We start from the raw sequence: 20897 nt of genomic DNA on the forward strand, positions 1-20897 counted from the left end.
GAAATCCGGGGCCCACCCCCAGCGTTCCGCTCCCAGAGAGACGCCTGCGCACTAATGCCCGGCCGGCGCTTGCCCTTAGTGGGGAGGATTGCGCGCCTGCGTGCTGAGTCCCGCAGCGGCGCGCGCCCCTGGCCCAGACCTGCTGCGCTTGCGCGCTGCAATCCAATTACACTCGCCTCCCTACCGGAGACCCGCAGCTCCAGCGCTTCACGCTTCGCCAACCGGCGCGCTCTCCCCACTCCGCCCACTTCAAGTGCGCCTGCGCTCTCCAGTCCAACCGAAGGGGGCGTGGAGGGTTGGGGTCGGGCCTGCGCTCTCCGTTGCCTAGGCGATCTCCTCTAGGCGTAACCAGTAGGGAGAGGTGGCGCAGGCTGGGGTGAGCCCAAGCCCTCCTCTCCCACCTCTCCCCTAGGTCGCGCCTACGCTCTGCAAAATCTCTCCCCGGACTATTGCGTCCCGCTCTCTCCTCTCGCTGATCAGTTGCAGGAGGGCGTTTGGCCCCAGCTCCTTCCGCGGGAACTGGGGAAGGAGGCGGTGCCGCCCCAGAAGTAAACAAGCCGGGTCGGGCAACCAACTGATGAGACCTGGTCCATCCCGGGAAGGGTGAGCTGTGGGGCCCACTTACCGGACAACCGGAGAAGGCCGATGAAGTTCCTGGCACAAAGTTAGTGGGGTCCTGCTGCATACATATCCCAAAAAGGGGGTTTGTGAGAAAAGAGGGAGGCTTGTGTCCATCATTGAATACACCTCTGGTCTATTTTTAAATAGATTTTTAAAAAATTGCTTTAAGAGACACAGAGAAACATCTATTTGTTGTTCTACTTATTTATGCATTCATTGGCTCTTTTTTTGTTAATCCTCACCCGAGGATATTTTTCCATTAATTTTTAGAGTGGAAGGAGGAGGAAGGGAGAGAGAGACACACACATCAATTGGGTGCCTCACACATTCCGGATGGAACCTTCAACCCAGGTATGTGCCCTTCACTGGGAATGGAACCCCTGCTTCTTTGGTGTGAAGACTGATGCTCTAACCACTGAGCAACGAACCAGGGCTCATTGATTTCTTGTATGTGCTCTGACTGGGGATGGAACCCACAACCTTGGTGTTTTGGGATAACTGGCCAGAGCTGGTCTGGAGAATATTAATGCTTACACAGTGGTAAATCAGCCAAACACTGAATGAGTGCTGACTGTATACCCACTGTCTCAAAATGAGAGGCTGAGACTGTAGGTAATTGGGCTCTCCCTCAGCAGGTCATATCCCCACAGCCCAAGGGGGTAACCTGCACCTAGTGGATGCCACCTGAGTATACTCACAGCCTACACATGTACTGGCTCATCTACTTCAGGAATTTGAGAATTCAGATGCAACTGAGTAAAGTTTGGTGACCAAAATTTGGTTCAAAATTTTATTAACAAAACCAGGAAGAAAGGAAGCAAGGGTGAGCAGACTGCACTGTTCCACCCAGGCATAAAGAATGAAGAAACAGAAGGGTACAGAAAGGAAGAAGTCTGAGTCTGGTAAGGGCAACTGGGCGGTCAAATGATGGATGGGCACGAGGAGAAACAGAGACCACTGAAGAAAGACACATGGGGGATTCCAGGCAGCTCCCAGCCTGGGGTGAAGGCTGTGAGGACATCTGAGCCGGAGAGGCTCAACGGTCAGCACTGGAGCGAAGGTCGGTAGTGAGTGGGTCGTGCTGGATGGTTTGATGCAGCATCAGGGCCAGTAATCCTGCCCGGTTTGTCATGGCTGTGCGTACATTGCGCTCCTGCTCGAACAGCTCGTCCAGCTTGTACCACTGCCGGAGGAGCAGAAGGAGCCTGACATGGAGCTCTGGGAGACCCGCCTCACCCTGGCCACATCCCGCATCAAAACCTACCACGCGCACACGCTCCAGGTCCACTTCAGCACGCCGCAACTTCTCCCAGCAGTAATGGCGGTTGCACTGTCGCTTGGGCAGGCGGCAGAATTCACCTGTGAGCTCAAAGACATCACGTACAAGGGGGCACCCACATACCTCGTCAGCTGGCACCTGCAGGAAGACAGGGCATGAGGATGAATGGGGTGTGGTAAGGCAGGAAGGAGGAGGAGAATGGGGAGGGGTCAGGAAAGAAAGGAGGAGGGAAGGAATGGCGAGTTCAGAGGAAAGTGGAGAGGTATAGAAAAGGGAGGAATCCTATATAATAAAAGGCTAATATGCAAATTGACTGAAAGGTGGAAGGACCGGTCACTGTGACACACACTGATCACCAGGTGGCAGAAGCTCAATGCAGAAGCTGCCCCCTGGTGGTCAGTGCACTCCCACAGGGGGAGTGCCACTTAGCCAGAAGCTGGGCTGACAGCTGGCGAGCACAGCAGCGGTGGCAGGAGCCTCTCCTGCCTCCATGGCAGCGCTAAGGTTGTCTGACTGCCAGCTTAGGCCCGCTCCCCGGACTGCTAGAGGATGCAGGCCAGGCTGAGGAACACCCCCCATCCCCTGAGTGCACTAATTTCATGCACTGGGCCTCTAGTAGAGAAAGAGGCAGGGAAAGGGGGAGGAGTAGGAGGTGATGAGCCAAATGAATCAAGGATGATGGAAATTGTTAAAGTGGACAGGTAGAAAGGAAGGAGGAGAGGGGGAAAGGGATGAATGTACGACAGTGAGGAAGGGAGGGTTGACAGAATGTGAGGAATTGAGGGAAAACCTTACTTTGGGGTCCCGTGAGTGCTCTGGGCACAAGACCTGGAGCCGCTTACAATATGTCTTGCTCTGAGGATTGTAAACATCACAGAAGAGTCGTGTGGCCCTGGGGATTTGGAGTAGAGAGAGAATAGTAAAAGGACAGAAGGAAGGGGGAACCACCTATCATGCCCATCATGATATCCTGCCCCAACCTTTTACTTCTGACCCCAGCATTAACCTACTTGCTCAAACTCTGCATAGCACCCACACTCACCCTTCAATGCGTGTGGGGTACATGGACCCAAAGGACGTCTGGCTCTCATACTGGAAGGATGAGCACAAATGGAAAAAACTGTGGATGTGTGCTGCCTGCCCTCCCAATACAGCACTCAGACAACACATCTGTCCCCCCAAGGACCCACTGATGTTCCCACACCGTCTGCCCTTTCAGGCTGACACCCTGACCTTGGCATAGCAGCGCTCCATGTGGCGCAAGGCAACACGTGGGTTGATGGGGTGCCCGCAGGAGACGCAGAAGATCTGCAGGTCTGTGTCGTCACTGTCACCCTCATTGCTCTGCATGGAATGGAAGGGATGAGGAGGCCAGGCAGGACCAGGTCCTGGGCCCTGCACTGCCATGCCATGCTTGCTCACCTCCTCATCCTCTCGCACAGCCTGCTGCTTGGCACGCGCAATGATGGCCTCAAGCTCATGGAATCGGCGCTCCATTTCCTGAAGGCGGGTGCGGGCACTCTGCTGCTCACGGCGAATGCGTTCAAGGAGCTTCTTGCCATGCTCTTCAGCAATGCAGGGGCTCTGCTGCCACTGCTGGATGCGTTGGGGGAGGATCTCGTAGATGCGACTGCAGGGAGCAGTGGTGCAGGTAGAAAGGTGGCAAGCGACAAGTAAGTGGGGTGAGCCAAAGATGACAAAATGGATGGTGACTAAATGGTGAAGCTAAGTAAACAGGTGACCGAATGGTGGATGGATGGGCGGACAGATAGGTGGGTGCTTGGTTGGTTGAAAGGTAGACAGGTAACTGGCAGACATACCGAGGGATCTTATCAAGCCCTATCCTATACTTCCCCGCTCCCTTGAGCCCTCCAAGAATGACTCACTTGGCTGCCAGCTTCATGCCACAGTCATCTGAGCAATACTTGGAGGTGGACTGTGCAGCGCGCACGCAGCCCGGCCCCAGGCACTGCGGCAGCGATGCAGGGTCCTTGACGTCGGCTCGCTCCGGGTGTTTCCATTTGTCTCTGTGCTTCTGCTTCTGCCGATGCCGCTTGTATCTCTCCTCCTTCTGCGGGACCACGGGTCAGGACGCCCCACAGCCGTCTCCCTCGCATCCCACCCCTTCTGCCCCTGCCCGCTGCCTTCACACACGCCTTTCACCCTCTCCACACCTTCTTCTCAGACTTCTTCTCCCGACGCTTTACATGCTTCACTTTCACTGCCCTCTTCCGCAGCGCAGGGTCCAAGAACGGGGACTCCTCTGTGTCGCTCATCCAGGGCTGCAAGGGAGGCATACACTGACCCCCTTGCCCCACTCATGATTACCCCACCACCTACTCAGTTCCCAAATCAGCCTTCCATACCCTCTGCCTCCTCTCCTTTCATTATGGATACTCTGCTTCTGTAACCTCCACCCTTCCACCATGGGATGCTCTGCCTGCTCACCAGGCCGTGGTCATCAAAGGCCCCTGCACATAAATCCTGGTACAGGTCAGGGTCCAGTGGTAGGTCCTCATCTGAGAGTGGCTCAGGTGTGGCTGTAGCCTCAGGTGGCTCCTTGACTACTGATGACACCACTGCCCCCTCGTCCTCACGGATGCGTCCCAGCTTCTGTGATGGCTGTGGCTGCTGCTGGGTGGGCAGGGGCCGGCGAGGCCTTGGCAGGGACTCTGACGATGTCACTGGCGAGAGCTGCAGGGCAGAATCTCAGGACTGGCCCTGAACAATCTGCCCGCATGCCCCGCCCCGCCCTGGGAGGCTGGACTCACCGAGGAAGGGAAGTACTTGTACGATTCCTGTGCCGGCAGGAGGAAGGCCCAGTTCAGCCCCAGGTGGACGGAGGGTGGCTCTTCCCTAGTCCCTCCACGTGTCCAGCCCACCAACTAGGCTACCTTGCCTCCCCAGGCACACCTGCACCCCGACCCGATAGCAAGGACATGCTCATCCCTGCCCTTCCTGCCCTGACATGCCTGACTGCCTAGAAACGCTTAGCCTACCCTGCCCACCTGGGGTTGTGGGGCTCCCCTGCTAGACCAGCACTTCGGTCATGCCCCATTCATCTGGATAGGCCAGGCTCCTTCCCACCTATTTATATGCAACCAGGCCCCACCCACCTAGTGCACCAATTCTAGCCCCAATCACCTCTTCCTGAACACACTGGCCCCCTAACCTGACCCTGCCCAGCTCTGCCCATGCTCACCCGGGCCCGCAGCTGGCACTGACGCAGCCGGCATTTCTGCCGGATCTTGTTGGGGCCCCCAAACTTCTTCATGTCCCGGCAGAAGTCACAGTGGCCACAGTCCTCAGTGCGCCGGCAGGCCTCACACTCGCCACACATTCGGGCTGACCGTTTGATCTGCTGCTGCTGCTGCTGCTGCTGGTGATGCTGAGGGAAGGGGCGCAGAACACAAATCAAGAACCAAGTAGGGCCTGAGCTGGAATCACCTTGCCTATCCCAGCCACCACAGCCACTCACCTGGCTGGGTGTGGCCATCAAGGGCTGTGGAGAGGATTTGTGGGGCGAAGCAGAGCCCCGAGCAAGCATGGCCCCAACCCCTGTGCCTGACCCCGCCCGACGCTGCAGGTCTGGATCCGGGGCAGGCCTCTTGCGCCCTCCACCCTCATCCCGGGGCTCACTGCCGTCTCGCTCATTGCTGTCCCGTTCCCGTGACTTCTTGTGCCGATAGCGGATCTCCAGCTTGGGGTCTTTCTCTGTGGGCCAGGGTGGGTTGGCATTGGGGGATTTGGCTGGTCTCAGAACTTCCTTCTCCTCTCCTTTTCCCTCCCACCCAGTTGCTCTCTCCCCCTACTCCAGGGCAGAGGGGTCTCCTCCACAGAACAATCACCCTGCCCACAGCAACGTATCACTACTCTCCATGACCCAGCCCCCCACTAGGGCTCCTCCTCCTCCCTCTAAGCCCCACCTGCCTACCTGTCCATTGCACCCCTCACCTCGGCACTCCAGGCAGTACCACTCCCGGATGGCTTTGGCCATCTTCTCTGTGATCCGGATGCAGTCCCCATGGAACCACTCATTGCAGTTGTCACATCCGCTGCAGAGGATGGGCGCAAGTGGTGGAGATGTGAGAGGCTGGACCATCGCCCCACCCAACCTTGACAGGTGCAGCCCCGCCCACCTTTCCCTGGCTCACATCATGAAGCAATTGATGTCTGGTTTGCGGCAGATGCAGTAGATGGGTGCGTTCTCCCCATTCTCCGACTTGCTGTCCTCCCCCGCATCTGGAGGCTCTGGGTCTGAGCCATCCCCGTCCTGTGGAATTCCCCACATATGGCTCCTTAGAGAACCCCCATCATGGCTCACCCCAGACCCCACCACTCTGCCAATAAGACTTCCCATCACGGCTCCTCATAAATATCTCCATTATTGTCCCCACGGGCGCCCCGCATCACTCACCCTTGACATTACCCCGCTTATAAAGCCCGTTCACTCTCCCCAGACCTCCCATACTCACCCCACTGACACCCCATCACTCTACCCACACTCCTAAAGGCTCATGACAAACACCCACCGCTCCCCATTCTGCCCCCATCGCGGCTCCTCGCGGGCCCCACCGCGAGTTCTCACAAACACCGCCTCGTTCATCCACAGGCTTCCTCTCCCGCCTCCCCACAAGTCCCTGGATACAAAGTAGCCACGGCACGCTCGCCAGCATGTCAAACTCGCGGCCGGCGGGCCGCAAGCCTCCTCTCGGTAACGCGCCCCTCATCACTCTGCCAGGGAGCCCCCCTGCGGACCCCCGCGGAACTGCCACCAGGGATCCGCGCGAAACTTCCACGACAGACTCCCACGGAGGTTCACCCAGAGCTCCCAGGCGGCTCAGGCATCGGAGGACAGTCGGACCACCCAACCCCGGCCACTCTGCCCACGGGGCCCCGGGAAGACGCCCCCCAGGCTCCCACAATTGTGCCCCCAGCCTCCGGGTAGGGTTTACCACAGACCCCCCGCGCGTCTGCCCACGGACCCCACCGTGAGCACCCCCACTAGCCGCCGCCGCCCACGCCCTCCCCGGACCCGGCACTCACCATCTCTCCACGCCCGGCGCACCCCTTCGCGACCCTGCCGGCCCCCCGCCAACCTGCCCGGACAACTCCTCGGCGCCCGCGGCGGTTGCAAAGGTGCCCACAACTACTTCCGCTTCTGGCGCGCCTCCCGGGCACCGTACTCCTAGTGCGCAGGCGCGGCGCGTCAGCTCCGCGACGGCCCGGCCCGCGGCCGCCGCGACCGGCTCCAGGCGCCGCCATCTTGGCCGCCGGCGCCGTACAGCGGCCGGGGCCGCGGGCTCGCAGGAAGCATGGCCGCGCCGGGTCGCCGCTTCCCCGAGGGCGCCGCCATCTCGTCGGCGGAGTCCGTACGGCGACCGCTAGTTGGGACTCGAAGGTAGAGGCGGGAGGGAGGCGCGACCCTCTTGGCTCCGGACTCCGTAAGGAGGCCGCGCAGGCTACGCGGGCCGCGGCCCTCGGGCGGCTCCCCGAGGGCGAGGCTGTCTTGGGGGTCGGTTCCGTGCGCCGGGAGCTGGTGCTGCAGAGAAGTTCCCAGGGAAAGCGGCCGCTCCCGAAACTGCCTAGATGAGGTCGCACTCATTTCTTCAGTCACTTTCCACGTCTCCCTTCCGCATGGCTTTCTAAGTCTTTGTTGTTGAGAGTGTGACATTGACCCCGTCCAGCCCTCCCGCCCCAGGCCGCCACCCCGCTGTGGTCCGTGCCCGCGTGTTAGGCATATGTGCACACAAGGTCTTGGATTGATCGCTTCCCCCCTCCCCCGCCGTCAGTCCGTTCGACGCTTCTGTGTCTCCGGGTCTATTTTGTTCCACAGTTTGTTTTGTTCCTTAGATTCCACGTTTGAGCGCGATCACGTGATACTGCCTTCCTCGGACTGGCTCCCTTCGCTGCCGCACGGATGACTGGCGTTCGGGCTCCGAGGGAAGCCGGCTGCGCTCTTTCCCGCGCCCATTCCTTGCGGCTCCGCAGCCAGGCCGGCCGGGGCGGCCTCCGGGCCTTTGCAGGAGGACTGACTCTGCAGGACGAGAGTGCCCGTCAGCGATGGAGGGGGGGCCGGACCAAAGTGGGTGTGAAATCCGCACTGACAACCGGCTTCACCAGGTCCTCCTCCCCTGACCCACACCCCCCTCCCGCCCCCATCACCACCACCATCGCAGTGTAGATTTATTTTTCCTGGTTCCTGGTGACGTCTACTTTGGTGAAAGCATTTCATACATATCCAACCATCTCTCCAATAAAAGTAACTTTTTACATTTAAATTATGTACAATAAAGAAAATCTGTGCAGGTCAGAGCTAGGCATCCCCTTGGCGATGCTCTCGCCTGGGCAACGATGGAGGTTAAATGAGATACAATGTGTCAGCGTTATTTTAATTTTTTAGCTTTTAAATATGCTTTTATTGATTTGAGAGAGAAAGGAAGGGAGAGGAATAGAGAGATGGAAATATCGCTGAGAGAGAAACATCAATTGGCTGCCTCCTGCACACCCAGAGTAAACGTCCACATTCAGAGTAACTACTAGTATAGTTGTTCTTTAAGGTAAAATGGTGTTCCATGAAAAAAAGTGGCTAGTTTAGCTCACAACACAAACTATCATTGGCGTACTTTTCCTCAAGACAATTGCACTGTGATATGCAGTAGTGCTTCATGCTTCTCATTGCATGACATATAAAATGATAGATGTCTTTTCAAGAGTTGAGATTTAATAAAATTCATAAATTTTATTGCTTCATAAAATATTTTCTTAAGTGAGATTTTATTTTATTTGGGGTGTCTGTGTATGTGAGTATTATGAACAATATGGTCAGTATTAGTATTTTAGAGCAACTGCTAAATTTGCGATAATGTGCTTGCAGTTTTTTTTAAAATATATTTTATTGATTTTTTACAGAGAGGAAGGGAGAGTGATAGAGAGTTAGAAACATCGATGAGAGAGAAACATCGATCAGCTGCCTCTTGCACACTCCCCACTGGGGATGTGCCCGCAACCAAGGTACATGCCCTTGACCGGAATCGAACCTGGGACCTTTCAGTCCGCAGGCTGGAGTCTGGCCCATCAGGAATAGGTGTCACCTAGCTCAAATAAAGGATTTTTTGAGAAATCATTTATAATGCTACAGAGAACATGGCAAATATAAGGGTTATTTTCATTTGAATGAATGTTTTCCTTTAACAAAAATGTGAGAAGAGCCGAAACCGGTTTGGCTCAGTGGATAGAGCGTCGGCCTGCGGACTCGAGGGTTCCAGGTTCGATTCCAGTCAAGGGCATGTACCTTGGTTGCGGGCACATCCCCAGAAGGGCGTGTGCAAGAGGCAGCTGATTGATGTTTCTCTCTCATCGATGTTTCTAACTCTCTATCCCTCTCTCCTCCTCTCTGTAAAAAATCAATTAAAAAAAAAAAATGTGAGAAGAGGGAAGTCCCTGATTTTTTTTTTTTTTTTTTTAATTTCTTTATTGATTAAGGTGTCACATATTTGTCCTCATCCCCCCATTCCCATCCCACCCCTCTCCCCACGCATGCCCCAATCCCCTGTTGAACTTAACCGTTGGATAGGCTTATATGCATGCATACAGGTCCTTTGGTTGAACTCTCCCCCTCCCCCCCACCCTCCCCCTACCCTCCCCTATCCTCCCTCTGAGGCCCGATAGTCCGATCGATGCCTCCTTGCTTCTGGTTCTGTTCTTGTTCCTCAGTCTATGTTGTTCATCATTTCCTCTAGATGAACGAGATCATATGTCACTAGATATATACTAATAAGAACTGAATGTGAGACGAGCAATAATATTTATGCTGACAGGCAAATGAATCAATCTGTAGCGAGCTTCCCCCTGGACCAACAGTTCTTTTGAGACCCAATTTCGATGTCCAGTAGTTCCTTATGTGTACATGTCAGCACTGACCCCTCAGCTCTGGATGGTGGACAAATGGTGGTAATGGAGGTCCAACTCCCTCTGGTTTGGTCTCGGCCGAACCCAGGGGCACGGCGTCACCCGGACTAAGGGGCACGTGGCCTCATCCATACCCAAGGGGCGCGTGGTCTCACCCGGGCCGGGGACCCAGCCTCACCCGGATGGATCCAGGGGCGCACGGCCTCACCCGGACACAGGATCTGGCTTCACCCGTACCCAGGGACGCTTGGCCTCTCCCCGACCCAGGGCCACTTGGGCTCACCCGGGCCTAGGTGTACGAGACCTCACCCGGATCCAGGGACACATGGTCTCACCCGGACCCAGGGATGCTTGGCCTCTCCCAGACCCAGGGCCACTTGGGCTCACCCGGGCCCAGGGACGCTTGGCCTCTCCCAGACCCAGGGCCACTTGGGCTCACCCGGGCCTAGGTGCACGAGGCCTCATCCGGATCCAGGGACGCATGGTCTCACCCGGACCCAGGGACGCTTGGCCTCTCCCAGACCCAGGGCCACTTGGGCTCACCCGGGCCTAGGTGCACGAGGCCTCACCCGGATCCAGGGACACATGGTCTCACCCGGACCCAGGGATGCTTGGCCTCTCCCAGACCCAGGGCCACTTGGGCTCGCCCGGGCCTAGGTGCACGAGGTCTCACCCGGATCCTGGGACACATGGTCTCACCCGGACCCAGGGATGCTTGGCCTCTCCCAGACCCAGGGCCACTTGGGCTCACCCGGGCCTAGGTGCACGAGGCCTCACCCGGATCCAGGGACACATGGTCTCACCCGGACCCAGGGACGCTTGGCCTCTCCCCGACCCAGGGCCACTTGGGCTCACCCGGGCCTAGGTGCACGAGGCCTCACCCGGATCCAGGGACACATGGTCTCACCCGGACCCAGGGACGCTTGGCCTCTCCCCGACCCAGGGCCACTTGGGCTCACCCGGGCCTAGGTGCACGAGGCCTCACCCGGATCCAGGGACGCATGGTCTCACCCGGACCCAGGGACGCTTGGCCTCTCCCAGACCCAGGGCCACTTGGGCTCACCCGGGCCTAGGTGCACGAGGCCTCACCCAGATCCAGGGACACATGGTCTCACCCGGACCCAGGGATGCTTGGCCTCTCCCAGACCCAGGGCCACTTGGGCTCACCCGGGCCCAGGGACGCTTGGCCTCTCCCAGACCCAGGGCCACTTGGGCTCACCCGGGCCTAGGTGCACGAGGCCTCATCCGGATCCAGGGACGCATGGTCTCACCCGGACCCAGGGACGCTTGGCCTCTCCCAGACCCAGGGCCACTTGGGCTCACCCGGGCCTAGGTGCACGAGGCCTCACCCGGATCCAGGGACACATGGTCTCACCCGGACCCAGGGACGCTTGGCCTCTCCCCGACCCAGGGCCACTTGGGCTCACCCGGGTCTAGGTGCACGAGGCCTCACCCGGATCCAGGGACGCATGGTCTCACCCGGACCCAGGGACGCTTGGCCTCTCCCAGACCCAGGGCCACTTGGGCTCACCCGGGCCTAGGTGCACGAGGCCTCACCCGGATCCAGGGACACATGGTCTCACCCGGACCCAGGGATGCTTGGCCTCTCCCAGACCCAGGGCCACTTGGGCTCACCCGGGCCTAGGTGCACGAGGCCTCATCCGGATCCAGGGACGCATGGTCTCACCCGGACCCAGGGACGCTTGGCCTCTCCCAGACCCAGGGCCACTTGGGCTCACCCGGGCCTAGGTGCACGAGGCCTCATCCGGATCCAGGGACACATGGTCTCACCCGGACCCAGGGACGCTTGGCCTCTCCCAGACCCAGGGCCACGTGGGCTCACCCGGGCCTAGGTGCACGAGGCCTCACCCGGATCCAGGGACACATGGTCTCACCCGGACCCAGGGACGCTTGGCCTCTCCCAGACCCAGGGCCACTTGGGCTCACCCGGGCCTAGGTGCACGAGGCCTCATCCGGATCCAGGGACGCATGGTCTCGCCCGGACCCAGGGACGCTTGGCCTCTCCCAGACCCAGGGGCACGTGGCCTCACCCGGGCCTAGGTGCACGAGGCCTCACCCGGATCCAGGGACACATGGTCTCACCCGGACCCAGGGACGCTTGGCCTCTCCCAGACCCAGGGCCACTTGGGCTCACCCGGGCCTAGGTGCACGAGGCCTCACCCGGATCCAGGGACACATGGTCTCACCCGGACCCAGGGACGCTTGGCCTCTCCCAGACCCAGGGCCACTTGGGCTCACCCGGGCCTAGGTGCACGAGGCCTCACCCGGATCCAGGGACGCATGGTCTCGCCCGGACCCAGGGACGCTTGGCCTCTCCCAGACCCAGGGGCACGTGGCCTCACCCGGGCCTAGGTGCACGAGGCCTCACCCGGATCCAGGGACACATGGTCTCACCCGGACCCAGGGACGCTTGGCCTCTCCCAGACCCAGGGCCACTTGGGCTCACCCGGGCCTAGGTGCACGCGGCCTCACCCGGATCCAGGGACACATGGTCTCGCCTGGACCCAGGGGTGTGTGGACTCTCCCAGACCCAGGGGCGCTTGGCCTCGCCCAGGCACGGGATCCAGCGTCATCCGGGTCCAGGGGCACTTGGCCTCACCCGGACCCGGAGTCCGGCCTCACCTGGACCCAGGGGCATGTGGCCTCACCTAGACCCAGGGACGTGAGGCCTCACTTATACCCAGAGGCGTGTGACCACACCCGAGCCCAGAGGTGCGCAACCCCGCCCGCACCCGGGCCTCAGCGGGGCCCCGTCTTCCCGATCCCAATTCCTGCCGGTCAATCCCCCCTCAGCAATTCCCCTGGCCATCCTTCCAGAGCTCCAGTATGGCTGCTGCAGAACTCGTCGGGCGACGGCTCAGCGAAGCTCCGGTGCACCCGGTGCATGGCGGTGGGCCAGTCTGGCGTCGCTGCGTCGGCCCTTGGGACTGCATCGGTGGCCGGTCGCCGAGCATGCGCACCTGGCCGCTTCCGGGGCGTTGAGATTCTTGACGGACTCAGAGGTCAGCAAGCGCGGAGTCTCCCACCCCATGTCTCATAGGGGCTCATCTGTCCGTGCTTGGCTGCCAGTGGAGCCGTCCCCTCAGCCAGAGACCGCCGGGGGAACTGTGCCGAGCACGTTCCAGGCCGCTGTTGTATCGCCTGAGCCATAGTTCTTTTGTGTCGCCTGAGCCGTAGTTCTTAAAGTGTGGTCTTTGGGTCACCGGCATCAGCATCATCCCACATACCCCTCTTTTATTCTAGTTGTATAGCATCTACTCAGCCAGCCCTATGGTGGTCTTGGATGGTGTCTGCTCTGCTCTCTTGTCGTAGTCTCAAAGTTGTTGTGGTAGGCAACAATCAGGCTTCCGCCCTATGCCTCCATCTTGGTCCTCCTTTGTATAGTTAAGTCTTGATTGTTGTTGGTGTCACTGGGGGGGCTCTCTTTGTCTATAAAGGAAGAGTTGCTGTGCAGGAGACACGTTTATGGGCCGAGTCTTGGTGCAGCAAAGCTTTGGCGCTCACTGAATATTCCCGTTGAATGTGTCCCTTATGCACGTGGTTGAAATCTGGTGTCATCTCCCACAGACCACTAGATGCCCTCGTTTCTGGGTCTGCAATGGGGTGTAGATCAGCTACTGCCTTAGGCACTCAGCAAGGATTACAGCAAAAACTGTAGTTTCTTCCTCCTGTCTGAGTGGCCCTGGAGCAGTCCGACTAGAACAGCAGATCATCTGGTCCGCTGCCAGAGGGCAGGCCACCCACATGTATAAGCCGTTGCTTGGGGCGCAGGTGTGCCTGCAAGACTTGCGGGGCAGGTCTTCAAAATGTGCGGGGCGGGTCCCAGGGCGGGGCGGGGTCTCAGGGCGCCAACAGGCTATGGTGCGGCGAGCCTCGATGTCTGTGAGTCTGGTCCTTCTGCCTTCCACGTATCTAAGTCCCCTCGTTCCGCACTCCAGCGCAGCAAACACTGATTGCTGGGCGCACCTCCGCAAGAGTCCCGCCTCTCCCCGCAGGCATCTGGGTCTCCCGGGGTTCGCCAGAAGATGGGTTTCAGGGTGATGGAGAGCTAATCTCCCTTAGGTTTGGAACAAAAGCCCCTTTCCCCCGCCACCAGCCAGACCCACGCACCTCCACACCTCATCCCCTCCGATTTCGCTGGGTGCGAGGCAACAGAACAGCCTTTAACCTCCGCCGCTATCTTTTTCAAACTTCTCAATTTTTACTTCTTAATCCCTTCATTTCAGTCAACTCTACTGAAGTCTAGCGCCGCCGGGAGGTGCACGGAAAGGGCGCCCGGGCCTCCGTCGGTGCGCGGTGCGCGCGTCCCGCGGAACCAGGCGCGCGAGGGCCGCGCGGCTGGGACGGGCGCTGGGCGGCCGCCAAGCTCCAGGCACCGCCATCGCCGCGTTCCGGACGTCGCCGCCGCGGCGTCCCCCCAATTTATACTTCTTAATCCCTTGAATTCAGTCAACTCTACTGAAGTCTAGCTCCGCCGGGAGGTGCACGGAGAGGGTGCCCGGGCCTCCGTCCGGTGTGCGGGGCGCGCGGCCCGCGGCACCAGGCGCGCGGGGGCTGCGCGGCGGGGACGGGTGCTGGGAGGCCGCCGGGCTCCGGGCGCCGCCGCTGCGGCGGCGTCCCCAGCGTCCTGGGCCGGGCGGCCTGCGGGGGCGGCGGAGTTGCGAAAGTGAGTGAGTTTCCCAGGGTTTCGCCCGGAATGGGGTTCAGTGCAATCGGAGCCGGCACTCAGCGCACTCCGGAGCCTTTATCTCCTTCCTGCCAGTGAACGCCGGCCAGGTCATCAGCCGCCCCCTCCTCTCCGGTTCCATCCTCCCCGCAGGCGCGTGTGCTCGTGTCTCCGCCCGTTTCTCCATACCTCAGGCTTTTACGGCTTCCCCGACTGTCCCCGTGGCCTTCTCCTTCTCCCCAGCTGTGGGCATTTCAGTCCACCAACTTTCCTGTGGTTCTGGACGATGTCCGTTCTGATCTCTAGTTGTATTTTTGAAATTGTTGTGCCCGGCTGCAGGTTAGGTGTTTAACCTATGCCGCCATCTTGGTTTCTCCCCTGATTTTTTTTACCACTACAGTACTTCAAGATCACTTACCACTCTTCCTTAATAAGGTAACTAATTTTTAAAAATTGATTCAAGAGAGAGAGGAAGGGAGAGAAAGAAACATCGATTTGTTGTTCCACTTATATATGCATTCATTGGTTATTTCTGGTATGTGCCCTGACTAGGGATTAAACCTGCAACCTTGGCGTAACAGGACGATGCTCCAACCAACTAAGCTATCCAGACAGCACTGTACAAGCAGCTGCCTCAATCTCAGGAAGAATCTTTGAGCCAGACCCTTCTTTTTTTTAAAAAAAATATTTTTATTGATTTCAGAGAGAAAGGGAGAAGGAGCGAGAGATAGAAACATCAATGATGAGAGAGAATCATTGATGGACTGTGTCCTGCACACCCTTCACTGGGGATTGAGCCCACAACCAGGGCATGTGCCCTGATCGGGAATCAAACCATGACCTCCTGGTTCATAGGTCGATGCTCAACCAATGAGCCATGCTGGACTCCCTTTTTTAGGGTGTTTAGGACCCTTTGTTGGAACATGTTATTGATTGTACTATTTATCCAAGTGGCATGTTAAAACTTGCATGGTGCCCTAACCAGTTTGGCTCAGTGGATAGAGCATCGGCCTGTGGACTGAAGGGTCCCAGGTTCGATTCCAGTCAAGGGCATGTACCTTGGTTGTGGGCACATTCCCAGTAGGGAGTGTGCAGGAGGCAGCTGAATCTATGTTTCTCTCTCATCGATGTTTCTAACTCTATCCTTCTCCCTTCCTCTCTGTAACAAATCAATAAAATATATTTAAAAAAAAAACTTGCATGGTTTGTGTAAAACAACACAATTAGGAATTGCAGATATGAAGAGCTTTACCCAATTGCCGAGCCAAACAGCCACTGGTGTGCATATTTCTGACCACATGCTGAGATCCAACAGGCACTTTGCTGACTGGGTTTAGATATATCACTCAGTCTGGCAGTGGGGACAATGTAGCTGGCTCCTGGTGAGAGGACATCGAAACATGACCGCTTCTGCTTGTCCTGGGAGGAATATAGGGAATGCAGCTACGCAGAACCTGTCAATATTCTATGGCGAGCAGCATTCCCTTGGTCTCCTTCATAACAACGGTCTTTCCAGGCAGCCATCCTTCCTCCAGTTTCCAGGTCTTCAGCGCCAGTTCAGCCAAGCAGCTCTCAGGTTGGAACTGATCACATAAAGCAGTCCTGGAAGCCTGGGGAAAGGCTGAGAGACGTGGGCGTGACACCCACTTCTCCATCTCAGTCCACAGACTGCGCTCCAAGAGATGCAGTGCTAGTTCCATATCTCAAGCAGGTGAATGGCCAGCTCAGAGCCCAGATCTCCTAATGCCCAGCCTGTGTTTCTCTAGGACATACACACCCCATGGCAAGGGGATAGCCCTCTTGGGTGTCTTCAAGACCCCAATTCTGATTTTCCAGAGACACAAGTTATACATTAAATCCGACTCATGGATGCTCTTTCTCAGAGGTAGGGTAGGTGGTGAAGCATCTGTCAGATCTCCTTACCTGTACCAGAGCACACTCAGCTCTTAGCTGGAGCCTTGACTGTGGTTCAGTAGGGCTGGGCCTGGGGGCGGGCACATCTGGAGAAGGCGTCTGGCACACTCCCACTAACCGCGTTTTACCACGATCACCTCGTTGGGAATGGGGACCACTTCCTGCTGCTACACAGTCTCATTCACAAGAGATACCTTAAAGTAAAAGAACAGGAAGTGGACTTTGTCACCATGGGAACCGAGGACGCTTATGGGGTAGAATTGCTGAGTCTGCGCAGTCCTCCCTTAACTTTTGGTCACGCCCCCAGTCTCCGTTGCTCGCTACTCTCCGGTTTGGATAGAAAGGTGGAGACTCAGAAAATTGATTTTGATGAATATCACATCCTTTCTCATGGGAAACTCAAAATGTAGTTGGGAGACATGACATAAAATCAAACAATTTCAGTAATTTTAAAAAGTACCGTTAAGTGACAGGAATACAAATTTCACACAAATCTGACCCAGTCAAAAGGGATCAAGGAAAGTTGCCTGCAGAGGGAATCATTGAACTAAATTTTGAATGTTGATTTGGAATTATTCAGAGAGGACAAAAAGGGACTGTGAGCTGAAGGATATTCTAGACAGAACAACATCATGAACTGCAGGATGTACTGGCAGGGCGGGGCTGGCAGGCACACAGAAGTGGCAGCCACCACTAACAGCTATGTTGCTGAGGGTTAACTGCCAGGTGAAAGGGGCTGGTTGCTGAGGCTGGTGCGGTAGGCAGGAGCCAGGACAACGGTGGACTAGGATGTCATGCCAAGGAACCTGGGCTTTCCTTGGAAGGTGCCAGGGAACCATGAATACCCTTTTGTCACAGAAACCTTGAGTCCTGCTCAGCCAGGAGGAAGTGCAGGACCAGGAGCTGGGCAAAGCTTAAAGAGCACAACAGATAGTGGACCAGACAATCCAGATATTTCATTGTGGAGGATAAATAGTATGTATCCTCCACATATCAACATAAAGGTTGATACAAAATGTATCAACCTTTGTCGATGAAAGGTGCAGATGTAGTGGATGCTGTATTGCACCATCCTGATCCCACTGAGGGACATATTCTCCTAGCTGCAGGTAGTGTTGCTAGGAAATTCACCAAGAGGCTTTACTGAGAACCAAAAGCAGACACCAGAAAAAATGTTCACTGGAAACAGTGCTAGAAGCAAATGGATTAAAGTCAGAGATGTTTAATTGTATTAAACTAGAGACCTCATGCACAAAATTGTGCACTTGGTGTGTGTGTGGGGGGGTCCCTCAGCTTGGCCCTGCACCCTCTCACAGTCTGGGAGCCCTCAGGGAATGCCCTCAGGGAGCGGGCCTAAGCCGTCAGCCGGACATCCTTAGCGCTGCTGAGGAGGTGGGAGAGGCTCCCGCCACTGCCGCTGTGCTCATCGGTCATGAGCCTGGCTTCTGGCTGAGCAGCACTCCCCCTGTGGGAGCACACTGACCACTAGGGGGGCAGCTCCTGTGTTGAGCATCTGCCCCCTGGTGGTCAGTGTGTGTCATAGCAACGGGTCATTCCACTTGGGTCTATTTGCATATTAGCCTTTTATTATATAGGATTACTTATCAATTGGCTGGTCAGAGCTGGAAGGTTTATTTTTTAAAAGCCTGGGGGAGAAGAATTTAATCACACAGTAAACAAAGGGCAGAATTTAATGATCAAAGTCATGGAAAAAGTGGAGAGATTAGTCTTTAAGGGGAGGGTGACTGCCTGTTCTCTAAGAGTAGGAGGCAGGATAAAAGGGGGTTCAGCATTTCTAGGTTTGCCCCTGGAAATCTGAAGATGTCCATTTCTAAATATATTTATTTTATCTTTGAAATCAAAGTCCAAGACAATTTTTGGACTTAAAGGCGTTATATTTCAGCTGGAGTTGAGGCTGAGAGGATAATGTGGTCCATATGTAGCCTGTCCTTTACCTTTTTATATATTTGGTTGTGTCTGAAACTGTGTATAGTTGAACTGTGGTTTATTTGTTTGTTTTAAAATCTAAGAATCTTTCTATCATATCAAGTATTAAATCCATTAACTTACATTGTGATAGTCTGCAAGTCAGCACCAGAAGTTGGTGTGAGATTTCGGGCTCAGGAGCACTTATACATGCCTAGATTTGGGTTGAATGAGGTAGGGCAATGCTGGGATGGGAGGAGGCAGAAGGCATGTACCAGAGGACTGGGTACTACTGGGGATGTGCCCGCAACCAAGGGAAAAAATCATTTTCCCTTACAAACGAAACCCCTATATTGTTGAGGATGCTGTTAACTGTCCAAATTAATTTTTAAAAATGATTTTTTCGGTCTCTTTTGTAGATGTGAGTGACCGGTGAAAATGCCCTTCTTGACCAGAATCGAACCTGGGACCCTTGAGTCCACAGGCCGACGCTCTATCCACTGAGCCAAACCGGTTAGGGCTCCATTTTTTTCTTTATAACTTTTCTGTGTTGTTCAAAGCTTCAATTAAAAATATGTTCTCCTTTAATAACAATAAAAAGCAAGTGCCAACAAAGAAGATAGTGAAATTTTGCTTCACAACCTTTAGAGCAGGTGGACTTCCCTCCTACCTGTGGCCACATATTCCTGAATTTGCAATTTGTTTTGCTGGTGCTCTCAAGAATGGTGCCGCCCTGCCATCTAGTGCCCAGTGGCAAGGGAGTCCTCCAACCAGCATTTCCATAAAGTGAATATCTGTTTTATCAAGTTTGAAGAAGACAACTAGTATACAGTGTTCTAGGTACATCTTTGATTTGGTTATAGTCTCAAACTTTTATATTGGATTTGTCTATTTTTCTTTCATATGTATCAGTTTTTGCCTCACATATTTTTTTTATTGAGTTTATTGGGGTGACATTGTACTTAGTGCCTTGATACTTTCTTCTTCCTGTTTATTTTCTTATGGGAAATAATCTTATAGTGATTATTGACCCAACACAGTGAATTTCTACTACTATATTATCTTTCCTAGAATATTGACATTTTAAGCCTTATATTCAGTCTTATAATAAAAGGCTTTGTCCCTCAAAAAGACAAAAACAGCTTAAATAAGTATGTGTGAGGAGATTAAGAGATTTAAAAAAATGTATCAACCAAATAACAAAGTTTAAATCTTGTTTGGCTTCTAATTTAAAAAAAGGAACAGTTTTAAAAAGAAACAGTCTTAATACAATCAGGGGAAACTGAACATTGGATATTTGTTATTCAGAGATAACTGATAAAATATTTACCTGTAAAAATACTAATATGGTCATTTTAAAGTGTCTATTTTAGGAGATAATTATGGAAACATTTTTGGGTAAAAAAATGCTTGAGATTTGCTTCAAAATATTCCAGTAGGCAAGGAATGGGAGAAAAGAAAGTATAGATGAAGCAAGATTTGCAATAATTAAATAGCTGAAACTGGGTGATGGGTTGGGCATGGAGGGTTCATTATACCCTTTCTACTGTTTGATTTTCATAATAAAATATTTTTTTTCAATAATAAAATATTTTTTAAAAGATTTTTTTAAAAATAGAAAGTAGAGCCTTGGTCGGTGTATCCAATGGTTAGAGCATCAGCCAGAGCACAGCAGGGTCACAGGTGGGATTCCCTATCAAGAGCATGTATCTGGGTTGCAGGTTCAACAGGGGCACAACCAATTGATGTATCTCTCTCAAATCGATGCTTCTCTCTCTCTCCCTCCTCCCCCCCCCCTCCTTCCCTTTCACTCTCTAGAAATCAATGGAAAAATATCCTTGGGTGAGGATTAAAAAAAAAAAAAAAGGAATAAGTAGAAATGGCCAAGGCTGCTATTTCCCACCCCGAATCTACTCTCATTTTCCCTTACAAACGGAACCCCTATATTGTTGAGGATGCTGTTAACTGTCCAAATTAATTTTTAAAAATGATTTTATTTTTGGTCTCTTTAATAGATGTGAGTGACCGGTGAAAAGCAGATAGAAACCACTGGGTGTGGCTTCCAGGAAAAAGCTTTAAAGGCCCTGGCTCAGCTGGTAAGTGAGCTTGTTACCCTGGCCTCTTCCTCTTTCCTGCTGCCTGGTACTAACACCCGAGGAAGGAACCGCAGGGTCGCCTGCACCACAGGCAACCTGAAGGCCAGAATCCATTGGTGCTTCGAACAGTGGCGCCAAAAGATGAAAGGAACCTGGATATTTCCTGACTGTGGAGGTGCTACACCCGCTCTGGGATGCTTTCCCCTTTTGTCAACAGGGAGAATTAAACGTTTTCTTATTGTAAATTGGCATTTGCCCTTACAGAGGCTGTACACTCCCCCAAGTCAGGTCCTGAGCTCACAAACCTGGCTGCTTCCTGGAATTATGTGGGGTTGTTTTAAATATATTAAGACTTGAACCCCACTTCCAGAGTGTCTGATTTCATTGCCATGGGGTACAGCCTAGGCATTGGAATTTGCAAAAGCTGCCCCTGGTGATTCCAATTTGGAGACCTACTGTTCCA

The 20897-nt window shown here is 54.8% G+C and overlaps 1 protein-coding gene across 1 annotated transcript; it reads right to left on the reverse strand.

Moving 5' to 3' along the window:
• Positions 1 to 1378: 1378 nt before the first annotated feature.
• On the reverse strand, positions 1379 to 7265 carry CXXC1 (CXXC finger protein 1). The gene is given in 17 exon segments (XM_008148285.3): positions 1379 to 1804; positions 1886 to 2038; positions 2696 to 2792; positions 2943 to 2992; positions 3134 to 3244; positions 3323 to 3530; positions 3787 to 3971; positions 4075 to 4182; positions 4349 to 4594; positions 4672 to 4698; positions 5103 to 5288; positions 5379 to 5614; positions 5855 to 5955; positions 6055 to 6173; positions 6947 to 7003; positions 7006 to 7104; positions 7106 to 7265. Coding segments are annotated over 17 exon segments (2190 nt in total). The 5' UTR covers positions 7166 to 7265; the 3' UTR covers positions 1379 to 1657.
• Between the last annotated feature and the right edge of the window lie 13632 nt (positions 7266 to 20897).

The sequence above is a fragment of the Eptesicus fuscus genome, chromosome 12 (genome assembly GCF_027574615.1).
Source record: "Eptesicus fuscus isolate TK198812 chromosome 12, DD_ASM_mEF_20220401, whole genome shotgun sequence".
NCBI classification, from domain to species: domain Eukaryota; kingdom Metazoa; phylum Chordata; class Mammalia; order Chiroptera; family Vespertilionidae; genus Eptesicus; species Eptesicus fuscus.